The sequence below is a fragment of the Gossypium hirsutum genome, chromosome D04 (genome assembly GCF_007990345.1).
Source record: "Gossypium hirsutum isolate 1008001.06 chromosome D04, Gossypium_hirsutum_v2.1, whole genome shotgun sequence".
NCBI lineage: Eukaryota > Viridiplantae > Streptophyta > Magnoliopsida > Malvales > Malvaceae > Gossypium > Gossypium hirsutum.
In genome coordinates, this window is record NC_053440.1 from 49,228,373 (window position 1) to 49,255,196 (window position 26,824).

At 33.3% G+C, this 26,824-nt stretch overlaps 6 protein-coding genes, 1 long non-coding RNA gene and 1 other non-coding gene across 11 annotated transcripts; 5 read left to right on the forward strand and 3 right to left on the reverse strand.

Annotated features, from left to right (window-relative positions):
- Positions 1-1,033: 1,033 nt before the first annotated feature.
- LOC107898264 (protein NODULATION SIGNALING PATHWAY 2) lies at positions 1,034-1,852 on the forward strand. The gene has a single exon (XM_016823789.1). The coding sequence runs from the start codon at positions 1,034-1,036 to the stop codon at positions 1,850-1,852; it is 819 nt and encodes a 272-aa protein (XP_016679278.1).
- Positions 1,853-3,105: 1,253 nt separating this feature from the next.
- On the reverse strand, positions 3,106-3,187 carry TRNAS-CGA (transfer RNA serine (anticodon CGA)). Its single transcript has one exon. It is a non-coding gene; the product is annotated as a tRNA-Ser (tRNA).
- Positions 3,188-3,988: 801 nt separating this feature from the next.
- Positions 3,989-7,131, reverse strand: LOC121215906 (gamma-interferon-responsive lysosomal thiol protein). 3 transcript variants are annotated; one of them, XM_041090764.1, is made up of 6 exons: positions 5,352-7,131; positions 5,184-5,241; positions 5,018-5,083; positions 4,671-4,835; positions 4,363-4,455; positions 3,989-4,280 (listed from the first exon to the last, which is right to left on the reverse strand). In XM_041090764.1, the coding sequence occupies exons 1-6, from the start codon at positions 5,387-5,389 to the stop codon at positions 4,101-4,103; spliced, it is 600 nt and encodes a 199-aa protein (XP_040946698.1). In that variant the 5' UTR covers positions 5,390-7,131; the 3' UTR covers positions 3,989-4,100. The 3 variants fall into 3 exon arrangements, with proteins under 3 accessions (XP_040946698.1, XP_040946699.1, XP_040946697.1); XM_041090765.1 differs by having other exon boundaries at positions 4,671-4,795; positions 5,184-5,668; XM_041090763.1 differs by having other exon boundaries at positions 5,184-5,604.
- On the forward strand, positions 7,130-7,941 carry LOC107899586 (uncharacterized). Its single transcript, XR_001684735.2, has 2 exons — positions 7,130-7,265; positions 7,615-7,941. It is a non-coding gene; the product is annotated as an uncharacterized lncRNA (long non-coding RNA).
- Positions 7,942-8,023: 82 nt separating this feature from the next.
- On the reverse strand, positions 8,024-9,251 carry LOC107899584 (gamma-interferon-responsive lysosomal thiol protein). The gene is made up of 4 exons (XM_016825342.2): positions 8,929-9,251; positions 8,780-8,845; positions 8,453-8,701; positions 8,024-8,371 (listed from the first exon to the last, which is right to left on the reverse strand). The coding sequence occupies exons 1-4, from the start codon at positions 9,217-9,219 to the stop codon at positions 8,210-8,212; spliced, it is 768 nt and encodes a 255-aa protein (XP_016680831.1). The 5' UTR covers positions 9,220-9,251; the 3' UTR covers positions 8,024-8,209.
- Positions 9,252-12,636: 3,385 nt separating this feature from the next.
- On the forward strand, positions 12,637-17,356 carry LOC107899588 (protein TIC 56, chloroplastic). 2 transcript variants are annotated; one of them, XM_041090766.1, is made up of 6 exons: positions 12,694-13,535; positions 13,670-13,867; positions 14,547-14,829; positions 14,989-15,151; positions 15,362-15,593; positions 16,754-17,356. In XM_041090766.1, the coding sequence occupies exons 1-5, from the start codon at positions 12,836-12,838 to the stop codon at positions 15,557-15,559; spliced, it is 1,542 nt and encodes a 513-aa protein (XP_040946700.1). In that variant the 5' UTR covers positions 12,694-12,835; the 3' UTR covers positions 15,560-15,593; positions 16,754-17,356. The 2 variants fall into 2 exon arrangements, with proteins under 2 accessions (XP_016680832.1, XP_040946700.1); XM_016825343.2 differs by lacking the exon at positions 16,754-17,356 and having other exon boundaries at positions 12,637-13,535; positions 15,362-15,826.
- On the forward strand, positions 15,880-17,356 carry LOC107899590 (uncharacterized). Its single transcript, XM_041090767.1, has one exon. It carries the CDS (start codon positions 16,600-16,602, stop codon positions 17,092-17,094), a length of 495 nt encoding a protein of 164 aa, XP_040946701.1. The 5' UTR covers positions 15,880-16,599; the 3' UTR covers positions 17,095-17,356.
- LOC107899589 (40S ribosomal protein S4-like) lies at positions 17,056-20,632 on the forward strand. The gene is made up of 6 exons (XM_016825345.2): positions 17,056-17,071; positions 18,660-18,738; positions 19,173-19,250; positions 19,391-19,571; positions 19,823-19,920; positions 20,055-20,632. Exons 2-6 carry the CDS (start codon positions 18,736-18,738, stop codon positions 20,481-20,483), a joined length of 789 nt encoding a protein of 262 aa, XP_016680834.1. The 5' UTR covers positions 17,056-17,071; positions 18,660-18,735; the 3' UTR covers positions 20,484-20,632.
- The last annotated feature ends 6,192 nt before the right edge of the window (positions 20,633-26,824 follow it).

The following is a 26,824-nucleotide window of genomic DNA, read 5'->3' on the forward strand; positions in this document are numbered from 1 at the left end:
ACATACATGAATGATCATCCTAAATAATTCTGAGCTTGCATGCATGTACAAGACAACTAATTATAACCATTGAAACATGCATCAGTGTAAGTTTGAAACAAAAAATTCTGACCTTTTTCAAAATTTTAAAATTCAAATCTCTGATAGTATTTTTCATTACAATGTATTGATAAATTGAAAGAATGATGATAATAATTTAATTTAAAAAAAAAATCCTTTTCCGGGTGAAAGAAATAATAGGGATACGATCACTGTGCTTAACGACAAGTACAATGTATCACAACAAAATTTAAATACGTAATGATATTATTACATTTACTCATTTTAATAGATTTCCCACAAATTTAGATTTTTTTTTCTCTTTTTTACTAATCAAACATTTTAATATTGGGGGCGTGGAAACTGTAAACTAGTGTGCAAGTGCAACAATAATTCTCTCTTAGCATAACATAATCAATCTATTCCCTTAATTTAACCAATATGTATATATATCCACAATTTATCCATAAAAAAAAGAACACTTTGACCAGTAATTTAGCTTAAAGCGACCTGGTCAGAGGTCAGCTAATTTGATCTGCTTCATCTTCTTTATATTATAATATTATACGATGATGATCACAAGGAAATTGATTATCCAGTGCGAAACCAATTTACCATGAAAAGGAATGTAAACTTCACCCACTAATTCTCATTAGAAAATTCATAAAACATGGATTAAATAAAATTTTCCAAGAAATAGCACCTCTAAAAACCTGCCAAGCAAGGAAGAAGACCCAACAGGGAACCTTGATGGAATAATATATCTTTTAAAGATTTGATTGCAAATTCTTTTCTTTAATCCTTATATTATTTTATTCATATGCCAAATTGTTCCTACATGTTTATCTACTACTTTATATATACATATGACAAAATTCAAAGCAAAACAAATTTTGCTCTTAACATCACAAAGATGATGCAATCACAAGACTTTACCCCTTCATGGCCATTGGTGAATTCAACTATAGATCAATTAGAACCCTACGGTTTTAATATGGGTGTCCATTTTGATGCTTCTTCTTCATTCCATACCAGTGTGGATTCCTTCTTCTCCAATGAAAATTTCCCATTTTCACCCTATGATTTTGATGATGATCTGCTTCGGGTCACAGTACCATGGGAGGATATTTCAGCCCCCTTGGCAGGGCTTGATTCTATGTTGACTGATGGGGTTGAAGAAAGTTTTCCTTTGTCCTCTCAAAGGCAAGATATATGGAGTCCTTGTCCATCTATAAGATCCAGCGAGGCCTCGACCGATACGATGCTATCGCCACTTACTATGCCAATCCTAGGAGAATATGCCATGGAAATTGATAATCAGTTGCCCTTATTTCATCTGCTCAAGGCTCATGGAGACGCTACGGAGAAGAACCAGACAGACCTTGCAGAGGTAATCTTAAGGTGTGTGAGTGAGAAAGGTAATCCAGTTGGTGAAACTTTGGAACGGATTGCATTCAATTTATCACAAGATATTCAAAACCAAAACAATTATTATCTAATGCAAGAGTCTAGCAAGAACTTTGAGGTTGCCTTCAGGACTTTCTACCAGATATTCCCATATGGAAGGTTTGCTCATTTTGCTGCTAACTCGGCAATCCTCGAAGCCATACCCAACGATGCAGAACAGCTACACATCATTGATTTTGACCTTGGAGTCGGGATCCAATGGCCTTCATTGATTGAGGCCATAGCAGGACATTGGCAACATAAGACATTGAGACTGACTTCAATAAAATGGGGAGATGATCACTCTCCAGGAGGTTTCAACACACAAGAATGCTACTTTGTGACCATGCTAGGTCCTTTGGCCTAAAATTTAAAGTTGAAGAAATGGGAATCCATGATTTGGTGAATGAGTTCATGGCAATGAAGAAACAAGGTGGTGGTACTAAAGAATGGTTGGCATTCAATTGCATGGTGGGACTCCCACACATAGGCAAAAACAAGAGCAGGAAGCTTGTAAATGAGTTCCTAGGCATAGCTAAACAATTATTGACAAGTTGTGGTGACAATGCAAGAACAACAAAAAGGGGAATTATAACGCTTGGTGAAGGAGATGCTTGTGAGAACCTTAAAGATGGTACAGGCTCAAGTTTTGGGGCATATTTTAATGCGCAATTGATGCACTACCAAGCTATTATGGAATCAATGGAATCCAACATGGCAAAGCACCTGGTCCAAGCAAGACTGGCAATGGAGTGTTTGTTTGTAGGGCCAAATATCTGTGCACAAGCTTGGTTCCAAAAATGGAAGGAGATGAATGAAACATGCTACTTCCAGGCAGGGACGACATTGGAAGGATTAAAGGTGAGCAGAGGTAGGGTAATGGAAGCTAAAGAAATGGTGAAAGAAAGGGGAAATTCTTATGAGGTGAGCATTGGAGGGGATTCTGGAAATGAGTTAACCTTGGACTGGAGAGGAATTACACTGGTCAAAGTTTCCTCCTGGAGAAATTAAAGCTAATTCTTCTTTTTAGTACTTAGATGTAAATTACGAAGACTAGAAGGATTGTTTATGTAAAAATAGTATAATTAGCGAAAACAATAGAACAAATTTCATTTCCATATTTTGTTGCTTGATTTGTTTTAGTGAAATTTACAAACCCCATTTAGCTCTCCATATTTATTTATTTTTGTCAATTTAATCCCTATTTTTAATTAAATTTGGTCACTAATCTTTTAAAACGAATCAAATATTTTTTAATGAAAATGTTGACTAAATCATTAATATTTTAATGATGTTGGAGTGGTAGCTTGCATGAAACTCTACATCTATTTCATATGTCACGCTAATAATAATTTAAACTTTAAAAATTCAAAAATTTTAAAATTGAAAAAAATATAAAATTGTTCATAACGATTCAAAAAAAAAAAGCATAAAGTATACATGAATTTCCATACAAGCTATCATGTTTAAAATTTAATATCTTAGTATTTGACTACTTTTAAAAGGTTGAGAGCCAAATATAACTAAAAAAGAAGAATAATGGTCAAATTAACAAAAGATCAAACGTTAAAGGATTAAATTTATCATTATACCAAAAGTGGATTAATAATAAAAATATTTCGTCGACAGCAGGATTCGAACCTGCGCAGGCAATGCCCAACAGATTTCGAGTCTGTCTCCTTAACCACTCGGACATATCGACACTTTTGATCTTTCACGAATATATTTTAAGAATAATCTTTTTCACTCTTGGCTCAAATTTGAATAAAGGAGTACCAAAAACCTAGAGAATGGGGGGATTCTCGAAGACGACAGACATAGAGTAGCTGATAAGTATACGCAACAGTGGCATCTGTAGCATCCTGGGAGTTGCCAGTCAACTGTATTTTTTGTGGAACTATGTATCTTTTTGCTTTTTTAATTCTAAAAAATGAGTGGTGATGGCTATGAATTATGAAGCTATCCTTTCCAAAGTTATGTTTTCCCTGAGTTCATGCCCAATGAATGAAACGGTTCAATTTTTAACATCCGAAAATGGGTAGTTAAGATCATAGCATTATTTATAAGGATTCTCCTTGATTCAAGTTTGTGATTACATATAGTGGATAGAGTCTTGAAATATAAAGGTGGTAGACAAGTTTGAATTTGACCCACCAAAGCTGACTTCTTTTGATGCTTGTGATAGTAATAATTCCCAATAGTCATGACACATGCTTCCTCTCAGTTGAGATATCTAACCAAAATTTATGTAATATTATGTGTTTCTAATGCTTCCATCAAGCATTATGAGTGATACATGATTTGATGGTTGTGTTGCTTTTTTGTTGTTGATAGTGAATCAAATTTCTTTTTGTTAAAATGCCTAAATTTGTTGGCTAACCTGGAACCTGCATATGAGATTCATTTATAAAATCTCCTTTGCAAGCTTGGTAAGATTATCAATTAAGAGGACCCCAATTACTTACTCTTTGTTCCAAGTGCAGAATGGAAATTGCATCACAAGTAAATCATAATAACAGGATGGTTTGCCAATTATAATGATCCAACTTCATTCTTACATAAAATGATGTAAAAAGTGGTCCATCATAGTACAGTATAAACTCATGTTGTTGCTTCTATGTTCCTCCACTGCAACAATGAAGTCTCTGCTGAATTTGGGATCTTATTTCTACATAGCAGACTGGAGACCTTGAAAATTTCTCTTCAGTAACTTTTAGAGAATTGGACAGGCAGGCCCTTACCAAATCTTTGTCTTTGTAAGCATTGCAGACATAGGTTATAAAATCTTCATACTTCTGCACCCCCAAAGTTTTTAGAGAGTTAGAGAAAGAAACAAAGGTGCAGGTGATGAGGAATACAGAGAGAAGAGGGACTAACATCATAGAGAGGTTGATTGTTCACTGTCACCCAGGGGACATATAAATGTTTTGGATAGAGATGATCAGTTTCAGTAGCATACTGCAGTAAAAGCTGCATTTACATTCAATTTGCATTTCTTGTTACTGATGTATGTTTGAAAAAAAACCTACCCCATCACATTAAATTAAACTCAACTACCTGCATATGCATTTTGCTAGAAAAATGTAAGGTGCTATTAAATGTAAAACTACAGAAAACTGTTGTGTAATTGATGAATTTAGATCTAATTGATTATGAACATCAAGTTTCATGTTGAAGAAGCTTGCCTTTCTTCCATATCCACTGTCATAGCAGTCCTTGATGAGTTTCTGATCCATACCGGATCTGGCAGAGCAGGCTTTCCACACTGCTTCCATACCGTCAGAGTGCTGATTATCCTTGATGGGAAGGCCTTGATTTTCAATACAGTAGATAAAGTTGAAATGCTTTCTCTGTGGTATTAAATACAGAGTTAAATGAGGAGTAAAGGATCCACCTACTTCTCTGTGGTAACCAAGTTCATTTATTTTTAAAACTTAAGCAAATATTGCTCTAATTTCTGATCATTTTAAGGAATCTACTTGCTTCCTTGTGCTAAAAGGAAGGGTTTTCAGGGACGAGAACAGTGACTTACCGGATCAGGCCAGATGCTGATGGCGCAGGCATGTATAGTGTTGAGGTAACATTCATCTTCACCGTGCTTGATTTACAAAAAAGAAAAATAAAAAAAAGTAAAAGGTGTTAAAATTACAAAGCAATGAAACTTCTGATTAGATGTTATGGAAGTAATAGATCTCAACCTGGCAAATGATGGTCTTCTTAGGTTTTACATATTGAGCATTGCCCCATGGAACTAGCCTGAGATTGATAATATTGAGAAGATCAGTGTTGAAGACCTTCACAAGTTGACTTACAATGAAACTCCGGCAATATGGACATAGAGACTCATAATACAGAGACAAATGAACCTTCTTTGGTTTGATATGAGATTGAGCTTTGGTGACATTGTTATCTGGAGAAGAATGAGATTGATAGATAAAAATGAAGTTTACAAGGAGAAGAAGGGAGAGTAACTTAGAAAAAGACATTTTCTAGGGTCATAATAAGCTCTCAAACATTTACATATATAGTTGCTTATGAATGATATATCTATGCCCCACAATTGCTTTATTTTGTATTAATAGCAATGGCTATGGTCCCCCTATTTAATCTGTCGAAATCATTTTTTTAAATTTTGAAAAATGATGATCGACTTTGAACATGAAAATTGGGGAGTCACCACCGATCTTTTATTAAGGTGTGATCGGCTCACCTTAAAAACGGTTTTGGTCTACGAATTTTGAGAAAGTAGGTTCGGGAGTCAATTACGCATGAGGAAGGGTTAGCACCCTCGTAACGCCCAAAATTGGTACCGAATCGACTGTTTAATGTCTTAGTGTCGAAACTTTGAAAAGATTTTGAAATATGTTCCTTTTATCTTGAATAAAAATGAATTAGATAATAAGGCTCACTTATTTAAGGAAATAAATTGTCACATTTAGTAAGTTTGAGTGCAACGTTTCAAATCCTCAAAATTAAGTTTGACTTTTAGAATCTGTACATTTTGAGAAGGATATTCGATTCTTTAGGTCAAATGAGAAGATCAAGACCCAATAAGTTAGGGTTCGATTTCACCAAATTCCCGAATATCGAATATTGTCTTTATTTTTGTTTGTTAGAAAAATCCTTGTCTTGAGAAAACAATACGTTATATCCAATGCGTTAGGACACCACGTATTGAATTCTTGAGAATGAGCTTTTTATTTTGAAATTTCTATATTCAATTTAAAAAAGGGGTACTCGGTTATTTAAATTCAACAAGGAGAATTGAAGCCCAGTAAGTTAGGGCACAATCGACTCGAGAATTTTGGATACCGAGTATTTTGAAAATTTAATGATTGTAGCGCTTTAATAAAATACAATTTTTTTTAAACGAGATAGGATTGAATAACAATATAATATAAAAGATAAATAGCAACCCAAACATATAATACATCAACATTAAATAATCAAATAAACTAATAATCAATCTTACAAATAACAAAACGAGAGTAATTAATATAAAAATAAATTAATCACAAGTAAATCGCCTAAAATAATTGGAGTGAATAAAATTTTGAAACACAAAAATAAAATTTGCACAAATTACAAGTTATGATGCATTTTATACGCATATATGTGTATTAATGAATAATAAATTGAATAATAATATATTAACATTTTCCTAAAAACGTATAATAAAATAAAAAAATACTATTGCATGATGAATTAAAATAGTATAACCAATAATATAAAATAATAACTTGTTATTTTAAACAATAATAATAGTAAAATTTAAAACTATCGAAAGCTAAATGTTAAAAGAATACTAAATTTTGATATATATGTCAAAATAGGATTAAACATATTTAAAATCTAATATTAAAAATAAATAAAAAATAATAATCAAAAACAAACACAGAGAACGGCACCGTTTAAATCTGGATCCAAGTGAAAACAAAAGCAAATATATGGTACAAATTAAAAATAATTGAAGAAAATCCAATCGAAATTCCACAAAACCAGAGGGACTCGTCGCGAAAATAAACCGAAGAACGAAAGCGCGCGGATCCTTCCCTCGGGTCGGGTCACCGTGCGGATCAGCCTTCAAACGACGCCGTTTCCTTCGTGGTTTAAAAAAATAAAACCCTAAGTTATTAAACATTTTCCTAACCTAAAAGAAAAATTAAAGAAAAGAGAGAAAAAACTCTCTCAGCGCCGTTCTGCGTTCTGGAAGCGTCCGAACGTCTCCGATCTCAGCCCCTACTCCGATGCCGACGGAGAGAGCCAGGATCGGCCTCAAGGTAACTCCCCCTCCCCGATCTCATTTATTTTATATATATATATGTGCTTATATATGTATTAATAACAAAACAAAGAACAAAAGAAAGAAGAACGATCGAAAAAAAAACAGAATCGCAAAGAGAGAAAAAAAGAAAACCTTTGTTGTATTGATATATATTTTTTACAATCTGTGTATTCTCTGTATCTGAGAGTGTTTTTTTTTTTACAATATGCGTGGGTCTTTTTTATAGCCAGAAGAAATAAAAAAAATGAAAAAAATCCCCTATTTTTACTGCTATTTTCTTTTCTGGTATTTCTGCTTTTTCCTTGCTCTCTCTGCTTTTGCGTTCGTTTGCTTGTCCTTTGCAGGTACGGGTACGGAGGCTCCCGTGGCACAGTACATGTGGGGAGAGAGGCGCACGTGAGGGGAGCGGCTCGAAGGCGCGGTTCGTGCGAGGGCAGAGCCTGCGGCGCCTAGATCTTCTGGAAACCCTAGAAGTTTTCTGTTTCTGATTTGGGTTTTCTGGTGTTGGGCCATTTGGGCCGATTTGGTTTTGGGTTAGTGTCTGGGCTAGGTTAATTGGGTTTGGGGGTTATTTTATTTGTAATGGACTATGGATTTTTTGTTTACTTTGGGCTCCGGGAAAAATTTGGGCCCTACATAATCTTTAGTATCTATCTTCATACAGCCATAAACCAAGGTTTCTGTTGTGACAATTTGCACAGGCTTTGCCTGGAAGCAGCCATATTTTCAAGTAAAACTTATTCAAACAAAACAAACAAAAGGATGTTGATCTTTCATTCATAGAATAGAAGACACTGTAAACATATCACATGTAACATGTCATATATGTAAAAGATATCAACAATAATGATAACTAGAAGCTGGTTTTATTACATGCAGTTGGTGAATTGTGAAGCAGCTGTAATGGACAAAGCACAAGTTCTGGCCCCTTTCAAGGTTCTATCCCAAGTTTGCAATTTCACTAGCATAGCATCCTGGATGTATTCTGTTTGCCATCTTATCATGGGTTGAGCTGACATTGGCTACTTGTGTTTTGCATGCTTCTGGTTTATTGTCACCTTTATAAGCTTCACAGACATATTTCACAAAATTTTCAAAGTCCTGCACCATGATATAAAATTATTGAAGTTACTTGTCCACAAATATGTTACTTCACAATCACACAAAGAGACAGAAACTCACATCTTTGAGTGGCTGATTATCCACCACCACCCATGGCACATACTCATGAGGTGGCTTTAGCTTTGCAGTCTCATTAGCATATTGTAGCAGAAGCTTAAGTCCATATCCAGAAGTATAGCATTTGTTGATTCTGTGAGCACTCATTCCCAGCTTTTCACTGCATTGTTTCCACATTGCTGCTCTGTTCTTGACCAGCGGTTTCTTTGAGCTTTGTTGCTCTGTGCAGCGAATGAAATCAAAGTGCTTTTTCTGCAACACAATACACTAATTGAACACAAAGATGAATCGGAATCTGAATCCAAATCCAAATAGGCTAATATGGTTTACCACATCAGGCCAGTGGTAGATGACACAGCTATGTATGGTATTTAAGTAGCATTCATCTTCTCCATGCTGCACATTGTTGCGAGGCATAAACATGAAAAATATACATTAATCAAGAAAATATACATTCAAATGAAGAATGGAATTCGAACCTGGCAATGGGGTTCATCGCCAAGAATGTCAGCATTGCCCCAAGGGACTAACTTTAGATTGACAATGGTAAACAGATCGCTGAGGAATACCTTTACAAGGTCATTTGTGATAAAGTCGGCACAATATGGGCATAAAGTTTCATAGTACAGGGCCAAAGTGACCTTATCACTTGTATTGGTAGGAGGCAATATATTAACCTTACCATTAGCTAAAGAGGAATGAGTTAGAGAAATAAACATGAATGGCTGAGCAACCAGAATAAAGAAGATAAATTGTTGAAGATAACCCATTTTTTAAAAAGCTTTTGTACAATGCTGAACCTCCATTATGAAAGGGCTTTTATAGTTGAGAATTGGGGATGATATGACTAACTATAATGCTTCTTTCACTTTCAATAAACCATGTAACAAGTGGATCCCGTTTATAGCTAGTTGATAGAGACAATCAACATCGTTTATGTATCTAATACAAGTTCGAATCACATGCAGTAGGTTGCGTGTTGATGACAAGTATGATTAAAAAGCAATTATTTTTGTCAATTTATCAATTATTTTTTAAGTTAAATTTAGCCGTTAACTTTTAAAAAATAAGTCAAATTGTTCTTCTTTAACATAAATGCTGACTAAAGTATTAATTTTCAATAACATATATCTTATATGTCATGTCAATAAATAATTTAAAAATAATGAAAAGATATTAAAAAAATTCAAAACTCAAATAAAATTATAAAAATTTCATAAAAATTCAAAAAAAAAAAGCATGAAGTACACATGGATTACCACATTGAAAATTTAATATTTTGGTTGGTATTTTCGTTTAAAAAAAACCAAATTGACTCTTTTTAAAATGTTGAGAGCAAAATTTAACTAAAAAAAAAGAACAAGGAACAAAAGACGTAAACATTAAAAGTTAAAATTGACATCATGCCTTAACCAATTTATATATATTTCTTTTACGTTATGCTTAGAGGAGAAAATGAATTGATTTGTTTTTATAAATTCCATTATTCTTTTTAAAAATCTCGGGCCTAGCAAATGGATACGAGGATATGAGCTCCAAAGTTTCTTCAAATATATAGAAATTAAAAAAAAAAATCTAATCATACCAATTTCGGATACATATCCATGTTCACACCAACACCTAAATCCGAATATCACATCACTAAGCACAACTCAAAAAGGTATTATTCAGATAGGCTATTTGAACCTACCTACGATGACCTCAATGCTGCTATCTTTACTCAAAAAAATGCTTCGAGTCTCAAAATTGTAAGGTGGAATTGGTTAAGTGCAGTTTTCAAGCATGAAAAGCAAATCCATATTTGTTAAATTGTGATTCTATCGGCAAATTCCCTTGAATAATAAGATTCTTTCATTTTTTCTGAGTAAGTTTAAATTGTTGAAACTCCTTTTTGTAACTCCTGAATTGGATGATGCTACTTGCCTTCTCGGTCACTATACATATGTAGTAGTCTTGAGCCTACAATCTGTAGGTGATCAAAGCAAATATTAACCTAAATGATGCAATTATTGGTGGAGAGAAAGATTGAAGGTGGTCTTCACATGTGATGTTAGCACTATTTGTGTAATTTCCCAAACAAAGTAAATACCACCAGCCATGGAGTATAATAGTATGAGGTGAGCATTGCTATATGGCAACTCAAGTTTACCATGCCGATTGTGTCTTAGTTCGATTGGTATAAGCATTGTTGTCAATGTAAAAGGACGTGGGTTCGAGTGCACATTCTATTTATGGGTTGGGAAGGGGCTATAGACAATTCTAGGCATTGCCTCAAAAGAACAAAATTTGGAATGCAAATCAATCCGATAACTGGGAGCGGAGCTATGAAATTTTGGTTATAAAATATAAAAATTTAAATATAATTCATACATCAAGGCATAAATATTTTTATACAAGTTAAACTTGCGGATTGATCTCATCTCTTGATAATGAGTGAATACTCTTGATCAATGGACCCAACGATGAGGTTCAAATAAATAAAATTTAAAGTGTGTAAATAATTTGTTTACTCAAAAATTTTAGGCATTATTCATGATTTAGCCTCTAAATTATACCCTTTTTTATTTTATTTTGGTACTTGAACTTTGCGTCGTTACTCGTTTTGGTACCTCACAACTAACGGTGTTAAAAAAAAAGTCAGCCAATCAGAACATGTCACATCATCGATATCATGGCAAGTTGATTGGTGATGCGGCGTGTTGATCGATGATGATGTGGCATGTAGACCGATAAAAAAATCATTAATTTTTTAAAATTTTATTTAAAAATGAAAACCTTGTAAAAATTACAAAAAAATGTAGAACTTAGTAAAAAATATTGAGAAAATTTTAAATTTTATTTAATAATATATGAAAACATGTAAAAATTATTTAAAACTATTAAAAAAGTTGTAAATTTTACTGGAAAAATTCTTTAAAAATTGTTAAAAATTATTAAGAATTATTAATTTCTTTAAAAAAACTGTAAAATTAATTATTAAAATAGAGAGTACAATATTATTGAAATAAAGAGATGAATGATTGATCCCTATGGCAATGATAGATTTCATGCATCATACTGTTAATTAGGCCTCCACCTCACTTTGTAGTGGAAATTTTTTCAATAAAATGCTTGTGAAGTTTTGGTAAATGACCTAAACTTTGAATTAAAAATCAAATATTAGAATATTGTTTTAAGAAGAATTGTAAAAATTATTGTAATTTTTAAATTTCTTATGACTTTCACCATTTTTAAATAATCTTTGCAATCTTTAATTATTTTTTAATCATTTTCACATTTTTTTCATTTAAAAAATTTATGATTTTTATAATGGTTAAACATATTAAGAACTTATAAAAAATTATATAAATTGTAATTTTTTTTACTAAGTTTAACAGTTTTGTTTTTTTTTTACACTTTAGAACTTTTTAATATTTTTAAATAGTTTTTTTATATTTTTTTATATATTCAAAACAAAATTTTAAATTTTTTTACTAATTTTTATAATTTATTTATAATTTTTGCAGTTTTTTTAAAAAAATAATTTTTTGACTGATCAACGATTGGTCAACGCAAGTCAAAGCGCAATTAATATACCATGTCACTAGTCACCTTGTCATGTCATCGGTCAATACACCATGTCACTTGTCAACTTGCCATGTCATCAATGATGTGGCACATTTTGATTGATCAATTTTTTTTTAAAATGTCGTTATTGTAAAGTATCAAAATAGAACAATAAAAACTTAAATACCAAAGTAAAAAAATTGGATATAATTGAACTATTAAATTGTAAATAAAGCCATAATTTTATAACAAATTAAATGCTAATGCCATCACTAGTTCTATTAGCATTCCTTATTAAAAATATACATGAGAGAGTAGGTATTTATGGGTTTGGTAGGGTTTAGATTTAGTTTTTTTTTAAAATTCCGAAATTTGTCTAAGTGATTTGTTTTATTATTAAAAAAATATAAAATAACTAATATTAATATAGAGTGAGTGAATATTTAGGATATTGACAATATAATTTTTTTAATTTACAAGCAGTCTTAAAAATTTAACACGTTATATATTATTATATATTATTTTTAAACAAGTTAAGCTCAAGCTGGGCTGGTTTGAAGGACGAGCGGAATCCAATAACCTAAAATAATTGGAAGGAAAGCCCAAAAATGCTTATGTAAACCAATTATGTTTTGGGTCATATGCGAATCCAATAGCTCAAAACAAATAGGCCTAAGCTTTTTTGTAAAACCTCTTCGGCCTTCACTCTTGTTATTCGGAAAGGACACACTATCCCAAATCTTCCCAGTTAGCAGCTGCTCTCCACCATTGCCGAATAGCTAAACTCCATTCCCCTTAACTTCACTAAAACCCTAAATCCTTTGAAGCAAACCTCCCCCCATGGCTTCAATCAACTTCAATCCCTTCGAAAGTTGGTTCAGGAAACCTCAAAACCCAATCCAACCCATCAACCTTCTCTCACTCGCCCACTCATTCCGCCCCAAAACATCCTCTCCCTCTCCCAATTTCGCTTCTATAAACTTCTCCAGCCCCTTCAACAAAAAACCCAAGAAACCCGACTCAGATTCCGACACCCCCGGACCCTACAAGCAGATGCTGGACCAGTTCTTTTGGGAATGCGAGAACCTCCCTGATTACAGGCACACTCCGGAGGTCGAAAAGATTTTGGATGAGGACCCCGTTTTCGAGAAGAAAGAGAACCCGACGGAAGAGGAAATTAAAGAGAATGAAAAATGGTGGCGTGATTTCAGGGCAAGTCCCGTGGTTCAGTTTTTGGCTAGAGCTGAGGAAATTGCTGACGAGATCAATAGAATGGAGCTTAAAGAAAATGAAGAGCCGTTCAGGAAAGAAGATAAGAAACTGTGGCAAGCGCTTCCACATGTGATTGGGTTGGATGGGAGGCCTATGCCTAGAAAAGCTATCAAGACCAGAGAAGAGAGCGATGATAAGTTTTGGGATTTCACGAAACAGTTCTTCTTTGGGCTTTGGGGGTTCCGCCAGAGACCTTATCCACCTGGTAAACCCATTGATGTTGCTCAAGCTATTGGGTATAAGCGGCTCGAGAAGCGTTACTATGACTGTAAGTTCGGTTCATGTATTAGTTCCGAGAGTGTTTTTTCGTGGTTTAGTTTCTATGTGGAAATGTACATTGTTGATTTGCCTGGCTCTGCTTCAAATTGCTTTAGAATTTTTTGAGTTATTTTGTGGATACAGTTATCATGAGAAGTGGAGGGTGGTACTACAAAGATCGACTGGGGCGCACCCGAGGTCCTTGTGAGTTAATAACCCTCAAAACAGCTTGGGGTGCTGGGATTATTGATAAACACACTTTTATTTGGGGAGAGGACATGGATGAATGGGCACCAATTCATATGGTTTATGGCTTGGAACCAGCAATAGCCACTTGGGAAGGTTTGTTTTTTTTTTTTCCTTTTTTTCCTTATGCTTTTCATTTTCATTTAAATCTTGTTTATTGTATCTGGAAATAGGTGCCCAAGGGTAAACTGGGAATCCTCTTTCATAGTTTCAGTATTGGCTGATAGGTATCACCTCGTTAATATTTTGTTAGCGTTCTTTGAGTGTAATAGCAAAATGCAGTACCAAATGGTATTAGTTATCCATGTTGAATACAAATTTGATGAACTAAATTCGAGGTGTATTGTCTTCACACGTGATTAAGTGATTTTTCTAGGAATTCAAATGAGCATGGGATGCAATTTCAACAAGATTAAATCCGTTTAAGATGCTATGATGTTTATGTAGTTAAGGCCTACCTTTAGTATATAATACAATACCTTTATTCTCCTGCTTTTTTTCCCATGAACTCCTTTTAAACATTGTGATCTATTGAATAAAAGATTCAATACTTCCAGGTTATCTGTTTCAATCATTTGGAATTGAGAGCCAAACCTCCTTTATACCGTTTAGGCATGATTTCTTTCATCTTGAATATACTGTTAAATGCACTATAATTAGATGAGTATTGTCCAGGCAACGACCATTTTCCTATGTACATCATCACAAAAATATTCTCAGAATGGTCTGATTCAGTTATCTGGTTGATTTACTATTGTTTTGTGTTGATCATCAGTTAGGCTTGGTGCAGCAGCAACAGCTTTCCTTCACAAACTTCAGAAAGGTATACCTCCTTGGGTTCCCCTTAAAGGACACGAGGAGAAAACTTATAAGCAGCTTCAACACGAAGCTATAGAGAGCAAAAGACGTGATTTGGCTGTTTTAAAAGCTAATGATGGCATATGGCCTGGTGTTAGAATACCTAGCCATGCCCTATTTCTTTGGGCTGGTGGCTCTGAAATGACAACTCTTTTGGAAGCTGATTATATGCCAAATAAATACATCTCAAAAGATCTTCGGTATTACGTCTCTTTTTTCTAGCCTACCTTATCTGGTTTTGAAGATATTTGTACATCATATTGCTGAAATTACATGTTTTTTATTTTTTATTTTTTTTTATGGTTATCATCTTATATATCGAGAAAAATGTTAATAATTTAGTTGCTTCTGTGAGGCAGGCAAAAGTTGGCTAAAGTTATCCCTGGGCTAAGGCCATGGGAAGTTTTAAGTGTTGAGCAAGCAATGGATGAGATTACCTATGGTGGAGAGTGGTATCGTGAACCTCTTGGTACCTACACAACTGGTCCTCCGTACATTAGACATTGGAATAAGGATGTCAAGGTAGGGTGTAATCTCTTCCGAGTACGGTGTTGGTCAAGTTGCAAGTTTGATAACTAAAGTATCTACCCTGCTTTCAATGTATACTAGTTCTTTTTATTGGGACGATCATCCTAGGAATTGTTAAAGATGCTTTTGTTAAAATAACATGTTATGGTAATTGTTAAAGTATCTATTCTTCTGTTTTAACCTTTGTTCTTTGTATACTTGCAGAGAATATTCCGAATCTTTTACAACCTTAGCAGCCAAGTTTTTAACAAACTAGACAGGACAGTTCCTGGTTTCAATGCAATAATGGAGAAAGTACAGGCTGATTCTGCTGCGAGGGATGCTAGACGGAAGGAGAAAAGGGAAGCACAAAAGAAAGCTGAGGCGGAAGCTATATATGGTCGAAGAGAGAATGATCCATAGCATAACTACCATATAAGGAAGTTAACTCTGATTGGTAAGGTCTGACTTGACTTCCTGTAGGTTCTATATTGATAACCAATCAACCCCATTGAATTTGATCTCATAAATCACCGAAAGGAGATGGTTTCTGATTCTTTTGAGAACGTAGGCATAGTTTTCGTTTTAAATGATATATGGTGATCAATGTTGAACTCTTGTACGGGATACACTTGCTTTTTTGACAACGTATTGATTGCAATGCTGATCAATGAAGATCCTGTTTTAGCATGTAAATGGCTTTTTGGAATATAGAAGTGCCTGCCTATGTATTGTTTAGAGGATTATTTCGAATTTGAGTTGTTTTACCCTTTCATTTTGGGGTTTGACTATCGGACATTGGGGTCTCAGACCGAAGGAAAATATTTATTTTATTTCTTGTTTAATATTAATAATAATATTAATGTTAGAATGAGTAGGAATTGATAAAAAGAAAGCAAATTTCCCCACTTGCTTTTATATAATATTTGTTTGGTTAAAATATTAATTAGTCCATGTATTCTTTGTAAATTTAGAATTTAATCCTTGTATTTTTATTTTTAAAAATTTAGTCCTTTTACTTTTGAGATTTCTAAATTCAAGTTTAATATTTATTTTTATTTTACTTTTATATAATATTTTAATAAATTTAACAATATTAATAATGGGATTGGAATTTTGATATTTGAAAAGTAAAAGTAATTGTTTAAGGGAAACGATAACGTTTTCAAGAGTATTTGCATTTCTGACAAAGGCGGTATTCGATGCCACCGACCATGTATGTATGGAAATCATAAAAATGCTTTGAGAAGGGCTCCAGCAAGCTGACACATGTCCACCTATTGTTGGGCCTTTTCGACTATTTACCCAATTAATCATCAAGATATTGCCCTCTCTATCAGTATTTTATTATTTTCAGACAAGGACGATTCTGCCCTTTCCTTTTTTTCCCCCTTCACCGCCTCTCAGTATAAATAACACCTATATCTCTCCCACCAAATCCCTTGATCAAAATCGTAGAAAAGATGGATGATGTTGTGCCTGAAGCTGATAGCTTGTTGCATCCCATTAATCCCAAGGGAGATGATGAAGCAGGAGCTAAACAACATGGGGAAGAGAAAGAAAGAGCTAATGGTAGTGGATTCATTAATCATCTCATCTCAAATTTTGTTACTGCAGGATCAGATGCTGATGAAGAGAGCCAAGCTAAAGAAGCTGAGAAAGAGACCATGAGCGCAGGTGCAGAGGCCAAAAATGAAGAGAAGGGAGGTGGGTTTTTTGATCAAATCATTTCAAACTTGGTCAGTCCTTTAAGTCCCAAAGCTGGAAGCATCAGTGCTCAAGGAAAAGCTGAAGCTTTTGGTGAATCTGGTTTGAGACCAGAGGCAGAAAAGGGTGGTGGAGGAGGAGGAGGGGTTATGAACAAAGAGGAGCAAACAGAGGATGGAGGAGGTATCATTGATAACATTGTCTCTCAATTGCCCACATCTCTTCCAGGTTACACTCTTTTACCATCATAATCACTTTAATCTTTTTTCATTTCTGGGGGGTTGCTTTAGCTTCAAGTTTTTGGATATTGATTGTGAGTGTCTATAATTATGAATAAGCAGCTGATGCAGCGCCCACCAGTGATGAAGCTACTATTCTGATTCACATCGTTCAAGATTAAACAACTGTTGTTGTCTTCTTGTGTTAAAATACATATTTATTTAAGTATTTTGTTTATTGTTTAATGTCAAAATCCTTTGAGACAATTTATTACAAGTGTTGGAGATTGATTGAGTCATGTGGATTTTAAATTTTGACAAAAAAATTATAACAATTTTAATAAATGAACTTAAATTTTTAAATTTAAAAAGCAAAAAGGACTAAACTTTTAAAAATAAAATTATGGATCTTTCAATTATTAGTCTATAATTTATTCAGAAAATAAATAATTTATCTAGTACGAAGTGTAATCATAAATAATAAAAAATATTTTAAAAAAATATTTATGTCGATAAAACATCAATGAGTGTCTTAAGATGCAAGTTTTGACATTTTATTTATTTATTTTTCTCTTGTAATGACTTGAAACCATTCAATTCCATTTTATATTCATTGAAGAATATTTCTTATTCTACACTTTGGTATTTAAAGATAACAGAGTTAATTTTTTAGTGTTTAATTCAGATTTTAAAGTTGATTAGATGAAAATTCATAATTAGGTAATAATATTAACAATTAATTTTTATAAAATCAACAATAAAACCTAAATTATATCACATCTATTGGATTGTATTTGACAAATTAAATGTAAATTTAAACAAGTTAACAATTAACACTAAATTTATTCGTTTTACAAAATTATGAAAATTTCAAACCAAATTATATTAGAAATTAATTTTCATCAAATCAACCCTAAAATCCAAACTGAACCCTAAAAAAGTAAGCGTACCAAAATATATAACTTTTATCAAATACATGTACCAAATTTAGCCAAAAATAACATAAGTACCACATTAAAAAAATGTCAAACTTGAGTACCAAATGATGAAAATACAAGTACAAAAACCATAAGTTAAACCTATATTGTATATGGTTAAAATATGTCAAAGTCCTTATACTCTTTATAAATTTGAAATTAAATCTTTGTAATTTTATTTTTAGGAATTTAACCCCTCTACTTTTTAAATGTCAGAATTCAAGTCTAACTATTAACATAATTAAAATTATTTTATTAAATTCAGGTTCAGTGCACCCCATATTTTAGTTCCATTATTACTAAGTGAGTATTTTTTTTTATTTCAAAATGTCACAGCAACAAATTTAACAATATTAACAATTGGACCCGAATTTTAAAATCTGAAAAGTGGAGAGATTAAATTCTAAATGTTAAAAGTACAGGACCTATAGCATATTTTAACCATTGTATATTCCCAAAAGAACTTGAGCAACTTCAATAAAAAAAAGAGGGGATAATGAACCCAAAATTTTATCTTTTTTGTGGCCTAATGGCCCATAAACATAGTTTTGTTCATGGCAGACGCCAAATTCATATTTGGATCGAAATCTCGATAATGCCCTCATCTATTAATATATGTAGCTATTAGGGTTTCTTGTTTGAAGACCCTAGCAAGACACAGACTTTGAGCAAAGCAGCCTCATTTCATTTCTCCAATATGGTCAGTTTCTTCTACTTTTCCTAACTTCGATCCTCTTACCTTTTCTTAACTATTTCATTCTTTGATAGTTATGTAAGTTTCATGGTTTGCTGCTTAGGCGATTCCATATTAGTTTGTTCAGTCACTGTTATTCAAAGTTTTCAGCTAGCTTTCTAAGCAAATGAATTGGTCTAAACTTAATTGATTTTTGAATATTTATTATATCTGGGTTTTCTGTGATTCACACTTTTCATTGTAGCCGGGATCTATCTAATTCCTTGCCTATTTAGTATAAATGTTGTTTTGATTGATTGGGAATGGGGGACTTGAATGGAACCTTAGATTCTTTACCTGCTCTTCATTCATTGTTCTGTTATTTGTAATGGGTAGACAAATTGATTCCTTATGCATTTCAGTTTCATTTACGATATGTTGTTCTTTGCGGTGTGTTACAGGCTAGAGGGTTGAAGAAACATTTGAAGAGGCTCAATGCCCCCAGGCATTGGATGCTTGACAAGCTTGGTGGTGCTTTTGTATGTCATCATCTTGATCCCTTCACTTCCATACTAGTTTACTTTTTTTTCTTTATTGATTCAGTTCTCATTTTTCTTCATTTTTTTGCACCCATCACCTTTACCGTTTTAGATGATGTTTTCGGTTTCCATATCTGCAGGCACCCAAGCCATCGTCTGGTCCCCACAAGTCCAGGGAATGCTTGCCATTGATCCTTATTTTGCGAAACCGATTGAAGTATGCTCTCACCTATAGAGAAGTCATTGCTATTCTTATGCAGAGGCATGTTATGGTTGATGGGAAGGTTAGGACGGATAAGACCTATCCAGCTGGTTTCATGGGTACGTGTACTATCTCTTCACTTCCTCAGCTGATTTTGTCAGTTGATTTATTTTATTTGCAGCATACAAACTAGTTAGTTGAATGAACTGTATTTGGCATGGTTACTCTATTTTCCACATGGCTTCAGAATCCTTCCTTCTGCCTACTCTTTTAAGAGCTACATTTTTTAGGATTTGAATGTTTTCTCTCTGCCTTTCTTAAATTATTTTCTTCAAATATGGTCTAACTGTGCTATACTACCTTCTGGCAGATGTTGTGTCCATTCCTAAAACAAATGAGGACTTCCGTCTACTTTACGACACCAAAGGGCGATTTCGTCTCCATGCCATCACTGGCGATGAAACCAAGGTTCGGATTCTCTATCTATACTTGTTTGATCTGCTTGTTCTGATCACATTTGTATGATACTACTCGAGTATTCCAACTTTCTTCATTCTTTTAGTTATTACAATATTATCCATGTGCCTTTTCGTATTTTGCAGTTCAAGCTCTGCAAGGTTCGATCTGTCCAGTTTGGCCAGAACGGTATTCCATACTTGAATACATATGATGGTCGTACTATCCGTTACCCTGATCCTTTGATCAAGGCTAATGACACCATCAAGCTAGACCTTGAAAGCAACAAAATTGTTGATTTCATCAAGTTTGATGTTGGGAATGTTGTCATGGTCACTGGAGGGAGGAACAGAGGGCGAGTTGGAGTAATTAAGAATAGGGAGAAGCATAAGGGCAGCTTTGAGACAATCCATGTTCAAGATGCTGCTGGGCATGAGTTTGCAACTCGTCTCGGCAATGTCTTCACCATCGGAAAAGGAACAAAGCCATGGGTGTCCCTTCCTAAGGGTAAGGGTATCAAGTTATCCATCATTGAGGAAGCTAGGAAGAGGCTTGCTGCCCAAAATGCTGCCTAAACTTTAGCATAAGACATCCAGATATGTATTGCTGCAGTAGTTTTTTCTAAAGATTAGCTGGAGTTGTTTATTTATGAAGTTGTGACCAAAATTTTGAGAACTATTTACTTCTTGCAATTTATCTTTTTTTCTGGGTGATGTTTCCTACTAACCACCAGGCTTTAAATTATCGAATACTCGGCCGTTTCATGAATATTAGTGCTTTTGTTGGTTAAATGAGAGTTGCTTCCATTGGGATGAACTCCTTCCCAGCTAATGCAATATTTGTTTCCATGCCAGTCATTTTCATTGTAAAGTAACGGCATTGCAACGCAGGTGAAATTTTATCAAAAGCAAGCTTGTGACATTATAGTTTATTGAGCCTCTTGCAGGTTTTTGCCAATCTGACAATAGGTTAAGCTTGTGAAATTTTATCAAAAGCATAATGTTTTTTTATCCAGTTCAGTAAATTAATTCCGTCTACCGATTTAGCCATTGGTCAAAATTGATTGTCCATGAGTCTAGCGCACTTGGACGGGTGAGGGTCGGATGCCATGACACTTAAGTAGTAGTTCTCTCATGGATTTAGTTTGTGGCAAGTGATCATTAATACCAATTATAACATTGATAGCACCGACAACAGGTTGCTTTCCTGTATTTTTCTCTTCTGATGAGCGTCCTAATAGCATCCTTCAAGCTAATACACTTCTCTTGAATGTCTTGTGTTGTCATGGAATTCACGAAGTTTTCTTGAGTTTCTTTGGCTTGTCTCCTTTCATTGGCGGGGTCTTTCTACCAACCCTTCATTATGGCATGCATGATAGCTGTGCGAGTGGTATTGAGTGGAACTTAAGAGTAAGGAGAATTCCACTCCCTTTTCTTACTCTGTGGCTACTGATATCTAATGCTTTTGCTATCATTCACTAGATTTCTCTGGCCTTTTATCTGCACGATGCATCTTGTCCTTCTGGGTTCTCTACCTACCAAGCAACTTCTACCTCTTTAGCCTTAGTATACAGCATTGCCTTTTACTATAGTTGATAAAGCCTGGTTAGCTGGGCATCTGCAAAAGCATAATGCATGAGTTTGTGTTGCACTCGTAATATGAATGCTTGAATAACCCACTCATCTTTTAGCTCCTTTACCTCTAATGTAGTTGCATAGAACCTTTTGATGTATTCCTTCTGTTGATAAGTTAAAAAGGGGTTGAAAAGTCAAAAATGGTGGGAGGTGCAATTGGCACCGAAAGAAAAAAAAATAATTGGCAAGTTGTTTAAAGTTGAAAGGGATAATTGCAATTTTGGTCCCTAATTTTTTAGGCCATTTGCAAGTTAGTCCCTGAACTTCAACTATAAATAGGCCTAACCATTTCTCATTTCAATCATCCCAACCAATCTTTCTCTCTTAGTTTTCTCTCTTCTCCCATTTGAGAATTCTTAAGGAATTCTATTTGTTTGTAATATTTTGGAGATAGTAAAGTTATCATTTGGTGTTAGTGCCCGAGGACGTAGGTATAATTTACCGAACCTCATTAAATCTCTTGTGTTCTTTCTTGTCCTATTTTTCTTTCAATATTTGAGGGTATAATAGTAGTATTTAATTGTGCTATTAAATTACTATAGAAGGGATATTCTGTCTAAGGAAAGACTTGGTATTTAAGAGATCCATGTGATCCACCTCTCTTCCCTGGGAATTGAACTTTGTGTGATTTTTTAGTACAATAATTTACACGCTTCCGACCCTATTGGAACAACACCTTCAACGTTTCCTCCTGATTTTGTTTGACATACCTCAAACTTGCTGATGTGCGAGAGGCTATATAATTACAATCAGAATGAGTCATAAAGTTCCTACTCAACTGGTCAAAGTTGATAATGGAACCTAGTGCCAATTAGTACCACCATCGCCTGACAGGCCCCTTCAATGTTGTAGGGAAAATTCAACACTAGATAGAATCTGACACAGTCCTCAGATTATGGAAGGCACAGAAATGGTTCAAGTGGTCCGCTAGGTCGGCAGAATCATCATATATCTCTGGAGATAGCTTCACCTTGATTGGGATTGTGTTTGATGAATAACTAGCGATACGGGATCATGAGCGACATCTACCCATTCAAAATCATTCCATGCAAGCTCGGTTAATTTTTTTGAACGGTTTAGTTTACTGATAGCTATCCATTATATTAAATGGATAAATGAATACATCTTAATAAATTATGTCATTATATTAAAATATGAAAATAAAATGTAAAGTTGTCGACAACAGCATGTAATATTATTGTTAAAATGATACAAGAAAATAAGAATTTTGAATAAAACTTTAAAATGCCTCCAATATAAAACAAAGGTTTCAAAACTCCTTTATATAAACATCCAATACGTGTATCTTTTCATGAGATACCCTTTCATAAGAATATATCTTTTAATAAGATACTTTTTATAGGGTTGTGTTGTTTTACTTTTCTAGATAGTAAAACACTATTACGTACCAACATTATAAACTACTAACACTTGGCGTTGATTATGAAAGGATAAAACGTTCTTTTGTGGTTGATGCAATAATCTTTAAATATTTATTAATCGACTTTCATGAAAATTTTGACATATGTCTTACGGTTGTTACCACCTTTATATAGATCATCAATAGTGTAATTTCTGCTAAAGTCCTTGAAGGATTTAGAATGCTAAAGCCATAAAGAAATTCACGAGAAATTGTTTAATACATTTGCATAAATATTTATATGAATTGAAATGATTTACACATGCGAGATATAAATTCAACTTGGTGATTAATAATTGAAAAAAAATTATAAAATGATCCAAGATACCCAGACGTATTTTTGTAGGACCATAATCAGAGTATTATGACTATTGTTAAAACTCCTAAAGAGATTACAAAAATAGTAATTTACTTAAAGAAATCATTTGCGATAACACAATTTTAGAAAAATAAAATTTTGTTTCGACATGCAGATCGAACACTTAACATTTAACATTTTTGTATACAAATGGACACATACTGAAAAAGATCCTAAAGGGATCAAATATGAAAAAAAGTATATCCATTGAATACCCCAATAGTTATAAAATCACTAGATGTGAATAAAGACAATTTATCATCATTAAGGGAATGATAAAGAAATAATTGGTTTAGCAATACCATATTGTAGTGCTATGAAATTATTGATGTATCTTGGTAATAACACATTCTATTAAATGTATGATGTGTCTTTAAGTGAAAGTGTACGAAGATAATGTTATATGTTAGTTGCAAGGATGATATATATTAAAGAAGATTCGTCAAAATATATTTCTCCAAAATTCTTTTTCACTTATGACCTTAGAAGAATGATAATATAAATGTTTAGTAAATCTATTTAAGTGGTCATTTGAAAAGCTAGTATTTAAAATTGAAATAATTAGAATCTGAGATATTATGTGATATTATTATAAGGGGAAATAAGTATGCGCTGGTCTTTTTTTCCCTTTGATCGAGGTTTTGTCCTACTGAGTTTTTTTGATAAGTTTTTTGATGAGGTAGCATATTAGGCGCATTAAAAATATGTATGTTCTTTTTCCTTTTCTAAGAAAATTTTCCCGTAAGGTATTATTTTTTTATCTTACTGAAGTTTTAACGAAGCATATTATCTATCAATAGATATTTAAAGGGAAGAGTTCGAAATATTTCTATTATAAAGTGGATGTTCTTAGGATAAGAAGTTTGATATACTTTAGGACCACAATATAATGTCTAGTAGAGGTGCAATTTTACATCATTTATAATTTTCATGTTTATAAATATAGTTTTTTTGAGAAGCATGGTAAAGAATCCATTGATGAATAAATGAAACACATACTTGGTAAAAGTATTATGGAGGCCTTTTTAGTAGGAGTTAAATTGCATTTTGCCCATTTTACTCTAAAAATGGACAAATTAATCCCTACATGTTAGATCAAAGAGTAAGCTGGTAATTTCTATTAAAAAGTTCATCTATTTCTACTATTAAAAATTGGCCTAGATGATAGAAATAACCAGACAATTACATGTGACATGCCAGATGGACCAATTTTTAATTGTAGAAACTGATGTAATTTTTAACAGAAAAATCGATTTTCTCTTTGATCTAACGTACATGTACTAATTTACTTATTTTTAGTAGACGAGACAGAATGCAACCCGACTCATAATGCAAGAACCTCCATGATAATTTCACCTACATACTTCTCTCTTTATTTTACTATCTCTTGTTCCTTTTACTTCATTTGTTCTTATTTTACAACAATATATATATTTCTATAGCTATACTTATATTTTTAATTAATTTTAAAATAAATAAAAATAAAAAGAGGCAGATCAAGTACCTACATTGAAAGAAAAAATCAGACTTGACCTGATTTAGATCAAGCTTTACCCTATTCGTCCTTGAGTATCTTTATGGAAAAGCTGCATCGTTGATGCTAAATTGACATCCTTTGGATTTATTAAGATGGAATTTTAAAATTATTGAATTTCATTAAGCCACCTAAATTAAATTATGTTATTACTTTCATTACTACAATTTATGCATAGCATGAGATTAATAGTAAAATTTGAATTAATAGTGGTCATAATTGAAATTTCAAAAAACGAAAAATATATGAGCTAAAATTGATCAAATTACAATATAGAAACTGAATACACAACTTATAGTTAATACAAAGACTAAGGGCAAATTTTGACCAATTAAACATGTATTCATTCTTTTCTCAATTTACGCATAGTATAGGGACTAAATTCGAATTTGCAAGTTTTAGTAGAGTTATAGCGGAAGAAATAGGGTTGATAGGTTGTAATGTACAGCAGTTAAGAGACTGCTCAACCAGAAATGCTTGCAAAGCACATGCTTCAGCCTCCTTTCAGTGGATAATGCCAAGCAGATTAAGCAAAAAAAGGTGATGCCAATTGCCCAGAGTATCCAATGACACACCATGCTTTTACTAACTAATCATCTTCTCTTTAGCTTAAACTAAACCTTAAATTCAAAGTCTTCACTTGGTTTTTAGTTTAGTTTAATTTTAATACACCATCTCATCACCCCCATTCATTTGTAAATGCCAAAATGTGAGGAGTGTCCACACAAACGCAAAAGCATTGAAAGAAAATCCAACCAACCGTCTGACTATGGCCCCCAACACCCCCTTTTTTCCCTTCCATAATTTTTTAATTGAGAATCTTTGGTGGTAAGCATACATGAGAAATGCAATGTCCAAAACATCTTGCCTACTCACTGTCGGTTTCTTCTCAATAACACACACATTTCCCCCCCTCTTCCATTGATTAATCGAAATTTTATGGTTCTAGTTGTTTCTTATCCCAATTATTTGGAATTAAGCGTCGTTTTTGGTCTTGAGGAAATTGCATACAAGTCTACTATGCGTTCTCTGTGGGGTTTTTAGAAAAAGAGAAAACTAGTTCAATTATCGGTTCACAGAAGTTCACTCAAAAGCCGATTCAATCTATTTTTGAGATCATTTTATCAATTGATTCCTGAGCAGATCGATCCAACTTCAACAATCTTAGTTTATTCTATGTATAATATTTTTCAAATCATACAAGAACAGTCAACATGTATATGTTACGTCATCACTCATCACATGTTTAAAAATAAAATCAAATTATTTAACTAAATTAGTGAAAAGGAAGTTGGCATTAAGACTGAAATACACATTTCAAAAGGCAAAGAATAAGAAATGATGAAATTATAGTAGAGGAACTAAATTCATGACAAAAATGCGTAGTACTAAAACTTTCTATGCAATTTCACCCTCAATTGAAAATTGTGTTCATATAGGGAATTCTAGCATGATAAAATTCTCTCTCAATTATATAGTAATTGTTACTTTGCAGTGTTAAAGACATGTTTTGAGTAATACTGGAGCAAAATCTAAGCAATACCCTACTTCCTGAATCCTAACTACAATGTTAATAATAATTTTTACTTGCTTTTGTATACTGTCTTGATAATTGTTGTTATCTGCCGTGTCGTATGCATATAATTTGTTTTTCTGACCACCATTAGTTTAATGGGCAACGGGAAGTTTAGGAATTGAAACCCACAAATCATTGATATTTATATATAAATATGTAGGAAATAAAAGAAGCTGAGGAGGAGCTACTTGAACAACCCAAAGATGGAGAAGTGGAGAGGGTGGCTTCGCTTTGAACGCTCACTTGCTTTTCCAACTAAATGTATACTTTTAAAGGTCACAAAGCATCTCAGGCCGAAGGCTGAAGGTAAATTAAAAAAAAAAAAAACCCTATTAGATTCTATTTCTATGCTAATATATATGTGTGGTGTTGTATGTAACCAAAGTTGAAGGCA